Genomic DNA, 15,386 nt, shown 5'->3' on the forward strand with positions numbered 1-15,386 from the left:
TCCAATGCTTCCCACAGGTGGCTGAATGTCCTTCAGGTGATGGACCATTCGTGATACACACAGGAAACTGTTGACCATGAAAAACCCCACAGCATTGCAGTTCTTGACACACTCAAACTGGTGTGCCTGGCACCTACTACTATACCCCACTCAAAGGCACTTAAATCTTTTGTTTTACCCATTCACCCTCTGAATAGCACACAGACACAATCCATGTCTCGATTGTCTCAAGGCTTAAATCCTTCTTTAACCTGTCTCCTCCCCTTCATCTACACTGATTGAAGTGGATTTAAGTGACATCAATAAGGGATCATAGCTTTCACCTGGATTCACCTGGTCAGTCTATCATGGAAAGAGCCGGTGTTCCTAATGTTTTGTACACTCAGTGTATCTCCTCTCAGAGCATCCCACTGCGACTACACCACCACAGCCACTCCAAATAAACAGACAATACAACTCTCTCACCCTTCTGCAGTGTAGCTCGATAGTTCTCCTTCTAATCATATTGGCAATGATTCCAGCTCCATCAATCTCAGCAAATGATCCTTAACAAAATCCATAAAGAATATGAATGATTTGGACCGATGTGGAATTTCAATTACTTAGTTCTTATGAATTTGGTTTGTTGGATAAATGTGACACTTGGCAGGCTCGTAATTAGAGACATAACAACGTGTGTGTTCAAAATGGCCCCCTATTTCTAATATGCCCTGGTCTAAAGTAGTGCACTATATATGGAATAGGGTGCTATTTGGGACATAACCCACCACATAGTCATATATTTACACTAATACGGTTATTCTCACTAGAACCAGGTGCTTAATTAGTTGCTTTTGAAGCATCACTCACATTAGATATGAGCTAATTGGACAGTTTGAAAAATTCAAATGAGAAAGAAAAAAGAGCGAGAAATAGAGAAAAAGAGAGAGCGAGAGAGAAAAGGGAGAGAGAGAAAAAGAGGGAGAGAGTGGCAGGGAGAGGGAGGCTCACAGTCATTTGCACGTGTGCTTTCCTGACACTAAGTCCTGTTGAAAAGCACAGAGTGACCACAGAGTCTTCTCTAGCATCGTCCTATAGTTCACAAGTCTGAACACTTTGAGGCAGCTCTCTCCGAGTTCCGAGTTCCTCTGTTGCCACGGCAGCAGCTGGAGCCCCGCCAATCCAAGTTGGGACACAGCACACAGCTCAGCGTTCTCTCTGCATATCTGTCACAGACGCCAACTTTTCAAAGAGAGGGATAACCAACCGCTTTTAGAACAGTTGATTTGTCACAGACACACTGAATTTATTAGCTGCTTCAACCACCATCCTGCTGAGAACTTTTAATCTACACTGCCCTCGTCCTCGTCCACAAAACATTCAAATATCGATCTAAAGAGAAACATCCACTCTAGAAACTTGAAATCTGCTCTTTCCATCTGTTGTTTGATTGATGACAAGCGTCACAGAAACTAATAACTGAAGACCATGAAAATCTGAATCACTAAGTGGCGCAATGGCCTAAGGCACTGCATCTCAGCGCAAGAGGCATCACTACAGTCCCTGGTTCATATCCAGGATGTATCATATCCGGCCGTGATTGGGAGTCCCATAGGGCGGTGCACAGCGCCGTCTGGGGTAGGCCGTCTTTGTAAATAAGAATTTATTTTAACTGATTTGCCTAGTTAAATAAAAGGTTCAAAAAAAGTGTATTACAGATTCTAAGTATTTCTTGTATTAAGTAAGCACGTCTTAACCAGAATGTCTAAACACATTAAGGAATCTGAGCAGTAGTGTTGTGTAGTGTTGGGCCTGTTGGCACACAGCCATCTGTCTAACACAGTGGCGTTCAGGGACTCAGCAACACATTAATGGTTAGCTAGCTCCCACCTGGAGAAGCAAAGTGACAGATGAGGAGAGCTGAGAGGAGAGAACTCCACACTTCCTGTTCCCATGGGCCCCTGCAGGTCGGGGGCGTCGAGCGATCGTGGAATGCTGTCGGCTCCATTCAGGGAGTGTGGCGGTGATGGGTGTTATGGCGATGGCAGGTGGACACGCTGCTGCTGTGACACGGTAGCGGGGAGCGGTCGTGGGCGATCAGCGTCAGAGACAAGGCACCGTGACGCCATGACGACAGGTCTAACTGACAACCACCTCCTGGAACGAAAGGCCTCCCAGTCACTGACTAGCTGAACTGCTGCCTGGCTGTCTTCCTGTCTGCTAAAAGCTCATACTCTAAAGGATACTTCTGAAAGTGAGCACACAAAGCTGTCAGGTCTGCACCTCACTGTGCACCACACACACACACACACACACACTCTCTCTATCGATCTCTCTCTGACACTCACATACACTGTGTTTCTATTTTTCAAACACACACACACACACAGAAAGACTCACACACACACTCACAGTGAGCGTCCCCGTCAGTCAGTGTTTTATTGCTGACTTTTACATTAAAGATCTGATTCAAGTTCTCTTCTGGACATTCAGAAATAACAGAACATCATGTGAGAGCACACGCACGCGCACGCTCACACGCACACGCAGTCAGTGAAAGTGCCATCTACTAACAGACTGAGCTGCTTTAAGGGACTATAGAGAACCATGGTATTTAACTGGGAGGCTTGGACATTAATGTCTGTCAGGAACAACACAGCATTACTCCATCTCTCTCTCCTTCTCTTCCTCTTGTCCGCCTCACACTTCCTGCATCCTACCAATCAGCTCAGCTCCCTATGAGAAAATAGATTTCTCTGCCAAACATCCCCACTGCCGCGACCCAGCTCCGACTGGGAACGATAAGAGGAAATCACTTTTAGATAAAAAGAGAAAAAAAAATATATATATATATATGAGTGACTCACAGAAGTCCTATTCAAAAGGCAGTAGAGCTTTGCCAAGTCCTATTTCCAGCTGAACTGATGGACCTGCAGAGGCCACCAAAGGTCCTCAACTCTGGTGATTAAATGCAAATTCCAAACAACTTAAAATTCATGTTGAACACTCAAGCTGGCTGCAAAAAGCCACAGCTGCGGCTTTGCCAATAAATACATTGGACTGCAAGCTGAATGACGAACCTAATAAATACCTAACTAGTTGAGGTGCCAAGAATTGTGGCAATTAAACTGTGTGTGTGTGTGTGTGTGTGTGTGTGTGTGTGTGTGTGTGTGTGTGTGTGTGTGTGTGTGTGTGTGTGTGTGTGTGTGTGTGTGTGTGCATACGTGCGTGCGTGTAAGTAATAGGTAATGCTTTTGTGAGTCATTCTATCTACCCGCCTGGCTGATTCATGGTGACACCGTTTCTTCCAGGGTGTGTTGACCCATTGGTTTGAGGTGAGGGTAGGGTCCCACATTTTGGCCCTTTGTCCTGCAACCAAACAATCATGTCCTGCATTTTATTTAAAAAATTCTGACCCACTAATTTACTAAAAATGTAGATTTGTTCCATATTTCAGTCAGGCATTTAAACTAGTCTCTTTTGCAGTGGAGAGGAAGAGGCGAAGCAAGAAGTTTCACTGGCCGAAATCTGTCCAAGATAAACCTATAGAAACACATTGAGCTTATCTTAGACCTAAGCTTTTCGCTTGCCCTCCCTCCTTTGGGACAATGACTTCCATTGTTAGGGTGGAGACATGAACATCTCGTCATTATATACAGATCTCGGTTTGCAGTCACGTTGCTCTTTTGACAAAGTATATATATATATATATAAGGATGTGGTACTGGTGATGTTAAACACTTCTCTAATCGTTGTTGACATCTGATATTCTGCGTAGCGCAAGGCGATATGTAGGCCAATGTCATATCATCAACCAATCACATTTCTAAAGTCCTTGGATTTGGAGAGGAGTGGCCAGTTAAAAAGGCATGTTTCTGATGAAGAGCTACAAAAGTGAATAAATAGCCGATTGGAAATATATATAAGGTTATTAAACTGAAAAGATACAAGGTGATTTTGCCAAATTTGTGAGGCTCTTCATGCTCATTAGTTGCTAATTCAACATATTTGCTGCTACATCACTCAACCCTGTTATCAAAGTCTCACTTCCTAAAGTTTTCACATTCCCTGAGACCAGCCAGAAATGTTTCCTTGGCCATGTATTCCCAGATTTTCCTAAAACAGACACACATTGGGCTCTTGTTTCTGCATGACCAAATTTAGCATGAGCCAAAGGAGTAGCCTATAGGCCCGCTTCAATTAGCTTGTTCAGAGCAGCGGAAGCTTGTTCAGAGCAGCCCCAAAAAAAGATTCATGTAGGCTACACTGTCCCACAAAATCATGCCTTTGTCCCGTATTTGGGTACATTAAATGTAGTCACCCTAGATGAGGGAAGAAGGCAGTCCATGCCTAAAGATGTCTGTCCATTAAAGCTGTCAAATAAAAAAGACAATAAAAAGTGACCTCTCTCTCTGTAGTCAAGCAAAGGGGTGTTAGAGCTAGACAGATTAAAGCCTTCATAGAGATGGAAGGAAGAGCACAGATCAGCAAAAGAAAATCCTCTGCCTACTTTTAGTAAGAGAGAAGTCCTATTTCACATATCAGTGGCCTGAAAACATCAAACAAACAAAGAAGAAGGAACCAACTTCCATCACTCTTCTCTCTGTGTTTGGGATCCAATTTTCTCCTTTCCAACCTTTGTTCCCCAAAGAGAGCTTTGTGTGTGTTAAACCATTTTCTGTATGATTAAAAATCTGACCGATCCAAACCACTGCACACAGCACGGCCAGCACTTCCATAGCCCCTCGTCCTTAGTACAACCCTCAGCCTGGCGACCACCTTCTCCCATGATAGTGTGTTCCCATGTGGTCTGCCATCCCAAGTTCAACCTCTACACCACCAATCATGGGGTGTTTCACACTGGCTGCATGTCAGTACTGAGAGAGTCGGAGACATAGGGGCCTACCAGATTAAACTACCGTCTCTACTACCCTAACGCCTCCGGGCCAAACACATACACAGAGAGAGACACACACACACACTAACAGGTGCTGCTATGCAGTGATCTGACAAGGAGTGCTTTTACCCCAGCAAATTTACTCAATCAGGTAGCACTCAGAGGGTGCACCAAGCAACTACAGGGAGGGCAAGCCCTGCTCCTATACTCCCTGTTCACCCATGGCTGCGTGGCAATGCACGCCTCCAACTGAATCATCAAGAATGCAGACGACACAATAGTAGTAGGCCTGATTACCAACAATGACGAGACAGCCTACGGGAGGAGGTGAGGGCCCTGGAAGTGTGGTGCCAGGAAAATAACCTCTCACCCAACGTCAACAAAACAAAGGAACTGATCTTGGACTTCAGGAAACAGCAGAGGGAGCACCTTCCCTATCCACATCGACGGGACTGCAGTGGAGAAGGTGGAAAGCTTCAAGTTCCTCTGCGTACGCATCACTGACAAACTGAAATGGTCCACCCACACAGACAGTGTGGTGAAGAAGGCACAACAGCACCTCTTCAAAGTCCGGAGGTTGAAGAAATTTGTCTTGGCACCTAAAACCCTCACAAACTTATACAGATGCACAATTGGGAGCATCCTGTCGGACTGTATCACCGCCTAGTATGGCAACTGCCCGCAACTGCAGGGTAGTGCGGTCTGCCCAATGCATCACCGGGGGCAAACTAGCTGCCCTCCAGGACACCTACAGCACCCGATGTCACAGTAGTAGTAGTGTTAACCGGTGCTCGACCAGTCAGAGAAAGCCAACATCACCCACGCCAGAGAACGGTTGATTGTCAACGGCAATGAATTCCATTATCTTGGCTTTAATGTATTTCGCCTTTGAGTTGTCTCGCTGAAATGTTGTTACTCTTTCAAATGACTGCTTGACTTGTTGACTAGGAAATTTGGAAACTTGTTGACCACAATGTCTGCTGGATCCACACAGCAGACATTGTGGGCTAGTTTAGGAATGCTGTGTCGCCCGCATAGCGCAAAATTTTACGTGCCGTCATTACATCATGTACCTTCATTATATAGGTATGAACGTCAGCTTTGACATCAGTTTTGCACATCGGGTGTTAAACTAGACATCAGCTGATACCGATGTTGGCATTTTTAGCTCATATCAGCCAATTCCGATATTTAATTTAAATTGTACCTTTATTTAACTAGGCAAGTTAAAGTTAGTATACTATAACAGTAACTAGTAAAGGTTCTGCTTGGCTTGTCTGTAGGAGAGTATTTATAACATTCAACTCCCACAGGGGTCTGGGTTTCAAATCCACTATTTTAGTATAAAGACACGCTATTACATGGTCTTAGTACTATGTCATGTAAAGTGAATCTACACATGGCCACACCCCTGCCTTGCTAACAAATTCTTATTTTCAATGACGGCCTAGGAACAGTGGGTTAACTGCCTGTTCAGGGGCAGAACGCCAGATTTGTACCTTGTCAGCTCGGGGATTTGAACGTGCAACCTTTCGGTTACTAGTCCAACGCTCTAACCACTAGGTTACCCTGCCATATGTTCACTGATATATCGTGCATCCCTAATCTCAAGGCCATCAGACTGTTAAATAGCCATCACTAGCACATTAGAGGCTGCTGCCCTATATACATAGACTTGAAATCACTGGCCACTTTAATAATTTGACAAATTTTCCATTACTCATCTCATATGGATATACTGTATTCTATTCTACTGTATCTTAGTCTATGCCGCTCTGACATTGCTCGTCCAAATATTTCTATATTCTTAATTCCATTCCTTTACTTTAGGTTGTGTGTATTGTTAAATATTACTTGTTAGATATAATTGCACTGTTGGAGCTAGAAACACAAGCATTTTGCTACACCCGCAATAACATCTGATAAACACGTGTATGTGACAATACAATTTGATTTGCTCAGGCTCAACCAGATATTGGAAAAGCAAGAAGAAAAGCCTGGAGCAACAGACCCGTGTGTGTTTGCGCAATCAGACACAGACTGCCTCAGCAGTAAGGTATACATCTACTATAAACAGATCACTGCGGCAGGCAGCTTCACCTACTGTACAGCTACAGCCCACAGAGAATAGTGGGGTTCAGTTTGCAATGTTGTTGGGTGAGGTTATGTGATCAAGTCTATGCTCCAACCCTTCTTCTCTAAGGCTGTTTTTATTGACAGTTTTGGTGCCAGGATGTTGCTTTGGAAGCCACCTGGGAAGAAATCTAGGGAAAACACTGCTATGGAGGGAGTGAGAATGCATTCACCCAGTTTCATGTAGTATACTATAACAGTAACTAGTAAAGGTTCTGCTTGGCTTGTCTGTAGGAGAGTATTTATAACATTCAACTCCCACAGGGGTCTGGGTTTCAAATCCACTATTTTAGTATAAAGACACGCTATTACATGGTCTTAGTACTATGTCATGTAAAGTGAATCTACACATGGCCACACCCCTGCCTTGCTAATAAACACGTTCACTGCTAATACTCAGGTTTAGCTGAGCTGGAATGGCACCAGAGGGGATTTTTCCTTTCAATACATTCTTTCTTGGGAACTAAAATTACTGTGTATTCCACAATGAAAACAATACAGATAGTTCACACAAAAAAGCCCTGCTGTAAACCTCCCAGAGCTGTCTCCTGCAGGATTAAAAACACACATTGAGAATGTATTAGGTATCATGACAGTGAAACTGAAAAAAAGCATTGTTGTACCATGGTATGTGCCCTGAATAAAAAAACTAATGTGTTTACAGGAAATGAACACTCACAATATTGAGTGCAAACTGTAGAACTTGATATTAGAAAGAAAACTGTGTGTATGTGATTGACAGAGCTAAATAATAGAGTTTTCTTCCATCAATCAAATCACAGCCCATAAAGGAACGTGGGGTTTATTTATTTTTATCAGCAGGTTCGGGGCTTGATGACTGTTATTCGAATTGACCATTAACAGAAACATTCTCAGCTCTTTGATGTAGCTTAATCCCAAACAACCGATAACAGCATTTATATTCCAACAGCATTTACATTCCAATTTAATTGATTGGTCAGAATAGCTTCATTATTATGACAAAAAAAATGTTATATTTTGTACTTTATTTTTCTATCCTGCATGTCAGAATAACTTGAGACTGAAACCATTCCAACCTGAGAAATGATAAATATGAGGTTACTGCCTGGTATGCCATCACTTTTCTACACTTCTTCACTGCACGTGCCACGGGTAAAATATATATTGTTACACTTGACACTGCAACCTGTGAAGAACAGACAACAGCTTATTCAACATTGCTAATATTCGCATAGCCTCAAAAGACACTACGTAGCATATTTCGACAAGTCACAGACTTGAAATGATTGAAAACAGTTATTCTTGGATATTCTATTAGGTTATTTACAAAAACTAAAACAATGCTACTTTCTTGGAAGTTCTGTTCAGAAATAAGACGCGACCGTCCGACCAAATTATGGGAACAGCTATTTTCACCTTTCACAACATTTAAAAGAATAAAAACAAATTCGATTAATAGCACTCGAAATTTCCCGTTATTTGGCGACATGTTTATTAGCGTAGAATAATGTGCCCAGTGGGCACAAATGACACGGACAGCCCAGCCAACTGTCCTTTCCCAGGTGCGCAGCAGCGCAATGCTTGACTCCCAAGAAACAAAAACGTTGTTTTCTTTACCTGTTGGCCCTTGGTCCATAGTATCAGCGTAGAGCCCGACGACCAGCATCAGTAGAAACACTCCGGTATACATTTTAACGTTTTAGTCCAGCTCGCGTTATCAGAAATCCTTGTAATGAGTGACTCCGGCGGGACTGTAACAAAGTTGTCTGCTCGATCCCATTGATAGCTGATTTCCTTCCTGAAGCGAGTGCCCCCTCCATGCGAAACACACTGGCAATTTGAGCTGCAATAGCTGACGTAGGGGGCAAAGAATTCAAAAAGAACCCTTACTTCACTTTGCGCCACCAATCAAGTGGTCAAATACAGGTCTACAGCGCAGCCATGTGGTTGCTTTTGTATTACAGCGACACCATCATATCCAAACACTTGTTTTTCTCTACAAACAAATTAAACACAACTTTTGTGTGAGTGGAGAATCTTATCATAATAATTACCATTTTACATTGAAGCATAACAAAACCATCCAGATGTGTCATGCCTAATTCATATGCATATATGCAAATTACAATACCTAAGGTATACCTCAACAGAAACAGCTGCAGGTACAGTAGAGCTTTCATGTGTTTTTCTGAGGAGCAGAGTGTGGGAGGGAGGCTACTCCAGATGCCTGTGGTGAGTGGAAGGGAACAGCAGGAGGAATATGAGGAGAAGAGGAAGGTTTGGAGACTTCTCCGTGGTCACTACCCACTGGGCACACACTGGTTGAATCAACATTGCTTTGACACAACTTCAATGAAATGTAATTGACGTCTGTGCCCAGTGGGTAATACCATCACAGCACAACAGGTCAGCAGGAGTCTCACTCTGCCTCAGTTTATCGCCCCCCAATGCAATTAAGCGTCGTTCCATTAATGTTTTTTTTGTTTCACGACGTCAATTTTCCAATCAGCTCCAGTTGCCTGAGAAAGTTAGTCGATAAAACAAAGGATGGAATCAGGTCATGGTGTGTTTCACACTGTGGAGAAGAAAAAACACGCCGTGTCGTTGTGAACAGTAATCACATTAGATGAATGCCTATTACGACCGTAAAGATTGGATTTATACCGCTGCGTGTTGCCAGGAACGATGTCAGAGGCTGTGTGTGTGTGTGTGTGTGTGTGCGTGCGTGTGCGTGGGTGGGTGTGTGCGTGTGTGTGTGTGTGTGTGTGTGTGAGTGCGTGCGTGTGTCATAACAGCTCCAGATCAAGGTTGTTTGGACTAGGAAACCAATTACATTCAATGTGACACTAAAACACAGGATTCAATATAAGACCCTGTATTGAAAATGCAACATGTAGCATTCTGGCATATAATGTTTCAGGAAAGGCGCATCTGGCATCTGAAATCTAACACTGACATCTGTCGAAATGGACCAAACAAGCTTCTGGCAAACCACCAACAACATTCTGCCTTGTGTCTGCTACTGCATGTTTGAGAAAAAACAGCCAGGAGCAGAAAGCTGAGTCTGTCAGTGGAAAAGTACAGTCAATATAAGGATATTCAGCAACTCTTGGAGGACTATGAAAGTGGACGTCAAATATGCTTTCTTTATTGTTAAACGCATTTCGGCATCTAGCTGTCATCAGGGTTTTTGGAGGACAGTACAGTAACATACAGTCCAGGGAGGAGAGGCAGAAAATTGAGGGCGAGGAGGGGCAAGTTGAGGTGAGGTGCAGCGAGCGACAGACAGAGGAGACAGAGAAGCAGTATCAGCAGTAGTGGCAGTGGAATACTGATAGGGGACATGGCAGAGAGTGACTGTGAGGCCACTGTGCCTGTACACCCACACACACACTGTCGTCAGCAGTTGGTAGTTGGTGGGGGGGGGGGTGAGTCGAGCAGGGGTGTTGTCATGCATCTCAATGCAAACCAGGCATAGCGTTGGCGGCCTGTCAGCCAGTCAGCCCAGAGCCCCATCTCTCTTCTCTCTGACCCATGCAGCACTGTCAGTTCAACCCCCATCAGCATTTATTTTCATAAGCACAGGAGCGGCAAGCTGTCAGTGCCCAGGCAACCAGTACCACCCAGGACATGCACACAAACACACACAGAGGACAACAAACACACACACAGACAGGGGACAACAAACACACACACAGAGAACAACAAACACACACAGACAGGGGACAACAAACACACACACACAGAGGACAACAAACACACACACAGGCAGGGTACAACAAACACACACACACACACACACACAGGAAACATGTATGACCATATTATTCCAGCCTGAGGGAATAAGGTAAATGTCTGTACATGGTACATTTTCAAACATGACGTGCATCATCCTATGACTTAGAGGATAAAGAGCTTATGGCTACTCATTGACCTTTGGCAGTATCAGACTGGACTAAGCTGGTAGGAGCACGATATCGACCAGGGCCAGAGACCCACATCTCTCCCTCCCTTAGAAAAGCAGGATAGTTCTTTATTTCGAATCACACACACAGACACAGACAGAGACACACGCACGCACACACACACACACAGACACAGACACAGACAGAGACACACGCACGCACACACACACACACACACACACAGACACACACAGACACACGCACACACACACACACAGACACAGACAGAGACACACGCACGCACACACACAGACACAGACAGAGACACACGCACGCACACACACACACACACACACACACACACACACAGACACAGACAGAGACACACGCACGCACACACACAGACGCACACACACACACACACACAGACACAGACGCACACACACACACTTCACTTTTATGGGCGTAATTGCAGTACAAGATGGTACTTTAAACATTGTTGCTTCTCATCAGCACAAAGCAATTACACAGAGCCCCAGGGGGGAGGATAGAAAAAAACATGCAGAGCGGAGAATGAACCCTGCACTACCAGGTGTTGGAGACTGGCTGCATCAGGATTAGATTTAACAGGAGACCAGGCCACAGCACTGTGGATCACAACACTGATCAGAGCACCTACCCTCAGCTCTCAGATCAGCTCCTCTCTTCTCCTCTCAGTTCGGCCAGGCTCTATTTATTAGGATCTGGAGAGGGAAAGAGGAAGTTTGTCAGCTTGTTGAACTGTGAGAGAGGGCATGTTAGAGAAGGTATGTACTACATTGGCCTACAGGGGCCAAGGGCTTCAGTCAAGTAAGTCATCTCCCTTGGGCTAATGAATTTGGGTGCCCAAGAATATTTAGTTTGTAAAGTGGGTTTTATTGGGGAATAAAGTCGCTGTGTGTAGATGAGAATACATAGATATTTTAAGCCCGCAATACACAGACATGTATCCACACACTTCTGTTTAATTGAGTGCTAAATCAGTGGAGCGGTGAGTAAACACAACTGTGACATTTAAAATGAATTATTATAAGTGTGAAAGTAATTCAAGTGTTTAGTTATAATAACACAGACACACAAACGCACACACACACACACACACACACACACACACACACACGCAATGCCAACCTGTGAAAATTAACAATACTTTCCCTTTCACTCGGTTTATTACAACCCATCTCCCCCTTCTCTCTCGTTCACTCCCCCTCCATCTCACTCGTTCTCACTAGTTCTATCCCTATCTCCCTGCGTGTTTGCCTTATCTCTCCAACCTCCAAGAAGCACACACATTTCAATTATAATTTCCTATTCAAATAGGAAATCCCTCTTTAAAGACTGATAACACTTTATCTCTGGCATTCTAATGAGACACAGAGAGAGAGAGAGAGAGAGAGAGAGAGAGAGAGAGAGAGAGAGAGAGAGAGAGAGAGAGAGAGAGAGAGAGAGCACGTCTTATGAAATCCTCATCAATCATTATCATTACTTTTCTAAGTGCCCTGCAATAGTGGTTATCAATTGGTGAAAAACTTCCAGTCTCTTTCTCTCCCTCTCTCCTCACAAGCAGAAACACACACATGTATTGTGAGCAGCATACGACTCCTGCTGCTTCTCACCAATAAACTCATCTGACATTTTGAGTACATTTCAATTGATTGATTTCAAAAGCACTTTGATTCCGTTTTCAAAATGTTTGATGTTGTTTCCCATCATAAAATCCATAGTTGCTACATGATTGTAGACATTTTTGCTTCATGTTTGGTACGATATATTGTTGCATTTCATGTACCATTCCCTCTCCTGAGTGGACGCGATGTTTATAGTGCAGATAAACGTTCGCAAGACTGATGAGGTAGAAGTTTAAATTATTTCCATCAACTGTATTTGCGTTTATTCCTTGGAGCTCGTAGTTTGTCAAGTGTCCGGTAGGCTACCTTAGAAAGTTGTATGTGCGCAATGGCGAGTTCCAATAGTTATAGTGGCCTTCTGTGACTGAGTGGACTGTGAATAGGGAATTAAGTGGCGGTCGCTTCATGAACTGGTTCTGATTATGATTGTCTCTGCTTAGACTATTATTGTACAATGTAATGAAGGACTATGGAATATGTCTTTCATATTTGAATAGCTATGTGTTTAATTGTCAATTTGACATTGGTATAACCCAAGGAGTGGCCAAGTGAATATAAGCCCCTGTTTTGGGATTTTTTTGTCAGATTAGCTTTGGTATGTGAAAGGAAGCTGTGGTGAGCTTGGTATATATCCCAACCTGAATTGGCTTAGACCAGGTTCCTACAAGGCCCCCATTTTACAAGGCCATTCAGTCTAAGTACAAGGTTTTCCTGCTTGAGCATCAATATGGAGGAGATGCTGTTTTATCAGTTCAGTCAACAAAGAGTTATAGAGTTATATGGTCATGGGGTTAAACTCTACCCAACCACAACCTGCCAAGTCTAGAAAAACAAGCTATTATCTGAGGACAGAGGAGCAGTGACAGAATAAAACATTTAGACAAGAAAGGAGAGAAAGAAATGGGAAAGGAGGTTAGGAGAGAATGATGATTGATGGTGATCAGAGACATAGACAGCTCTGGTGTCTCTCTCACAGTTCAGCCTAACCCTGCTGTCTCAGACAGAGATAAGGGGAAGGAGAAAGGGTCAGCATGACAGTCAGGGTGAAGGTCACACACACACAGACTTGAGAAAGATAAGAGGGGGGAGAGATAGGGCCGGCATGACAGGCAGGGTAACAACCCAACCCTCAATCTTTCACAGATCAAACCAGACTGTGTAAACAAGAATGCTCCTGTCTCCTCGAAGGATGCTAGGAGTTCCCACCTCTGTCCATCTCACACCCTCTTTCTCCCTAGCTTTTCCCTCCCTCCATTCATCCCGATGCTCCTCTTCACCCCCTTCTTGTACTTCTTCCTCTTCTTTCTCTAAGAATTTTTGGAGTTCACACCTCTGTCCATCTCCCTCATTCTCTCACATCTTACCTCCCCTCCTTCACCTCCCTACCCTCCCTCCCTCCTTATCCTTCTTTCTCTCCTCCCTTACCTCCCCTCCCTCTCTCCTTCCCATCCTCTCTACGTCCCTTCTTCCTTCCCCCCTTCTCTCCCTATACTTCTTTCGCTCCTCCCTTACCTGACCTCTCTCCCTATCTCCTTCCTTTCCTCACTCTCTCCTTCCTTCCTTACTTCCCTCCCTGTCATTCTTTCTCTCCTTGTCATAGTCCAACAGGGAAGTCACACCTGCTGACTGAGGTAGCTGTGTCTCCTGTGGCTGCCAACATGGCTGGCACAGAGGGGTTGACAGGATGACACACACACACACACACACAATAAGACATGGCTGGCATGCAAGGGGAACCAGGGTGTTGCGAGTGGTACTGCCAGCTGTCATGGTGGTATCTGTTGTCTTCCACACTGCACACAACCACCACACACACAACCACCACACACAACCACACACACACACACACACACACACACAACCACCACACACAAACACCAAACACACACACAACCACCACACAAACAACCACCACACACACAACCACCACACACATCCACCACCACCACACACATCCACCACACATGCTCTGGCAGTCATGCCGACAAGGTCACTCTGCATGGTCTCACCCGCTTAAGTACCCTTTTCTTCATAATATTGAGTCTACTCAAAGGATGAATAGAGGACATCTCATAAAGTACCTCTCTTTTAGATTCATTCTTGGTTGCTTCATATAAACTTGGATAAAATATGCATACTCTGATGACAGTGACTCAGCTAAAAGGTGTGATGTGTACCATGTTTGAACTTGATCCTTGTGGAAGGTGAGAAGCACCAATTAAGAATGAAATATGAGGTACTATCCTCTTTTCCTTTAGCTTAAAATAATTTAGAAACATTTTCCCACTTGCATCCTCTGAGAGGAACAGATTGCGGAGAGTGTCACCTAACTGTGAGGTGCATTTGACAGACAGCCAGGTTAAGCTTTTAAAAATGGAGATTCATTTGACTAAAATGTGCATTAAGTTGGATTTAAAAGTAAAGTAGATGATCTAAGAGCAACAAAATGCAAATGATCCTCTGAATATGTAATTGCCTTACTCCCCACTGTCTTCTCTGTGCACGCCAACATATAAAATAAACATATTATTCAGCATACTTTAAGCCTTCCTTACTGTATATTATGCAATTTACATAAATGACATTGAGATAGTTTTGAAGGTGGTTCATGAATATATTTCCTCTCAGTCACTAACACAGCGCGTACATGACATAACAGAGAGAGAGACAGAGAGAGACAGCGAAAGAGAGAGAGATTTAGTCCAATAGTTACATAATTAAAAACACAAACTTGACTTAATTTGAACATTTAGAACCAAGCCCCCGTCCTGCGTCCTTTGTACATAGAACCCCCCTGACGCCCCACACCACAACAAAGTCCCC

General features: G+C 43.9%; 1 protein-coding gene across 1 annotated transcript in view; it reads right to left on the bottom strand.

Moving 5' to 3' along the window:
- LOC109904417 (receptor-type tyrosine-protein phosphatase U-like) overlaps positions 1-8,806 on the bottom strand; it is a 268,951-nt gene extending 260,145 nt beyond the window's left edge. Inside the window, 1 exon segment of the mRNA XM_031788734.1 lies at positions 8,609-8,806. Coding sequence (XP_031644594.1) covers positions 8,609-8,681 — 73 coding nt within the window. The 5' untranslated portion in view covers positions 8,682-8,806.
- Between the last annotated feature and the right edge of the window lie 6,580 nt (positions 8,807-15,386).

Source organism: Oncorhynchus kisutch, linkage group LG14 (assembly GCF_002021735.2).
Source record: "Oncorhynchus kisutch isolate 150728-3 linkage group LG14, Okis_V2, whole genome shotgun sequence".
Classification (NCBI taxonomy): domain Eukaryota; kingdom Metazoa; phylum Chordata; class Actinopteri; order Salmoniformes; family Salmonidae; genus Oncorhynchus; species Oncorhynchus kisutch.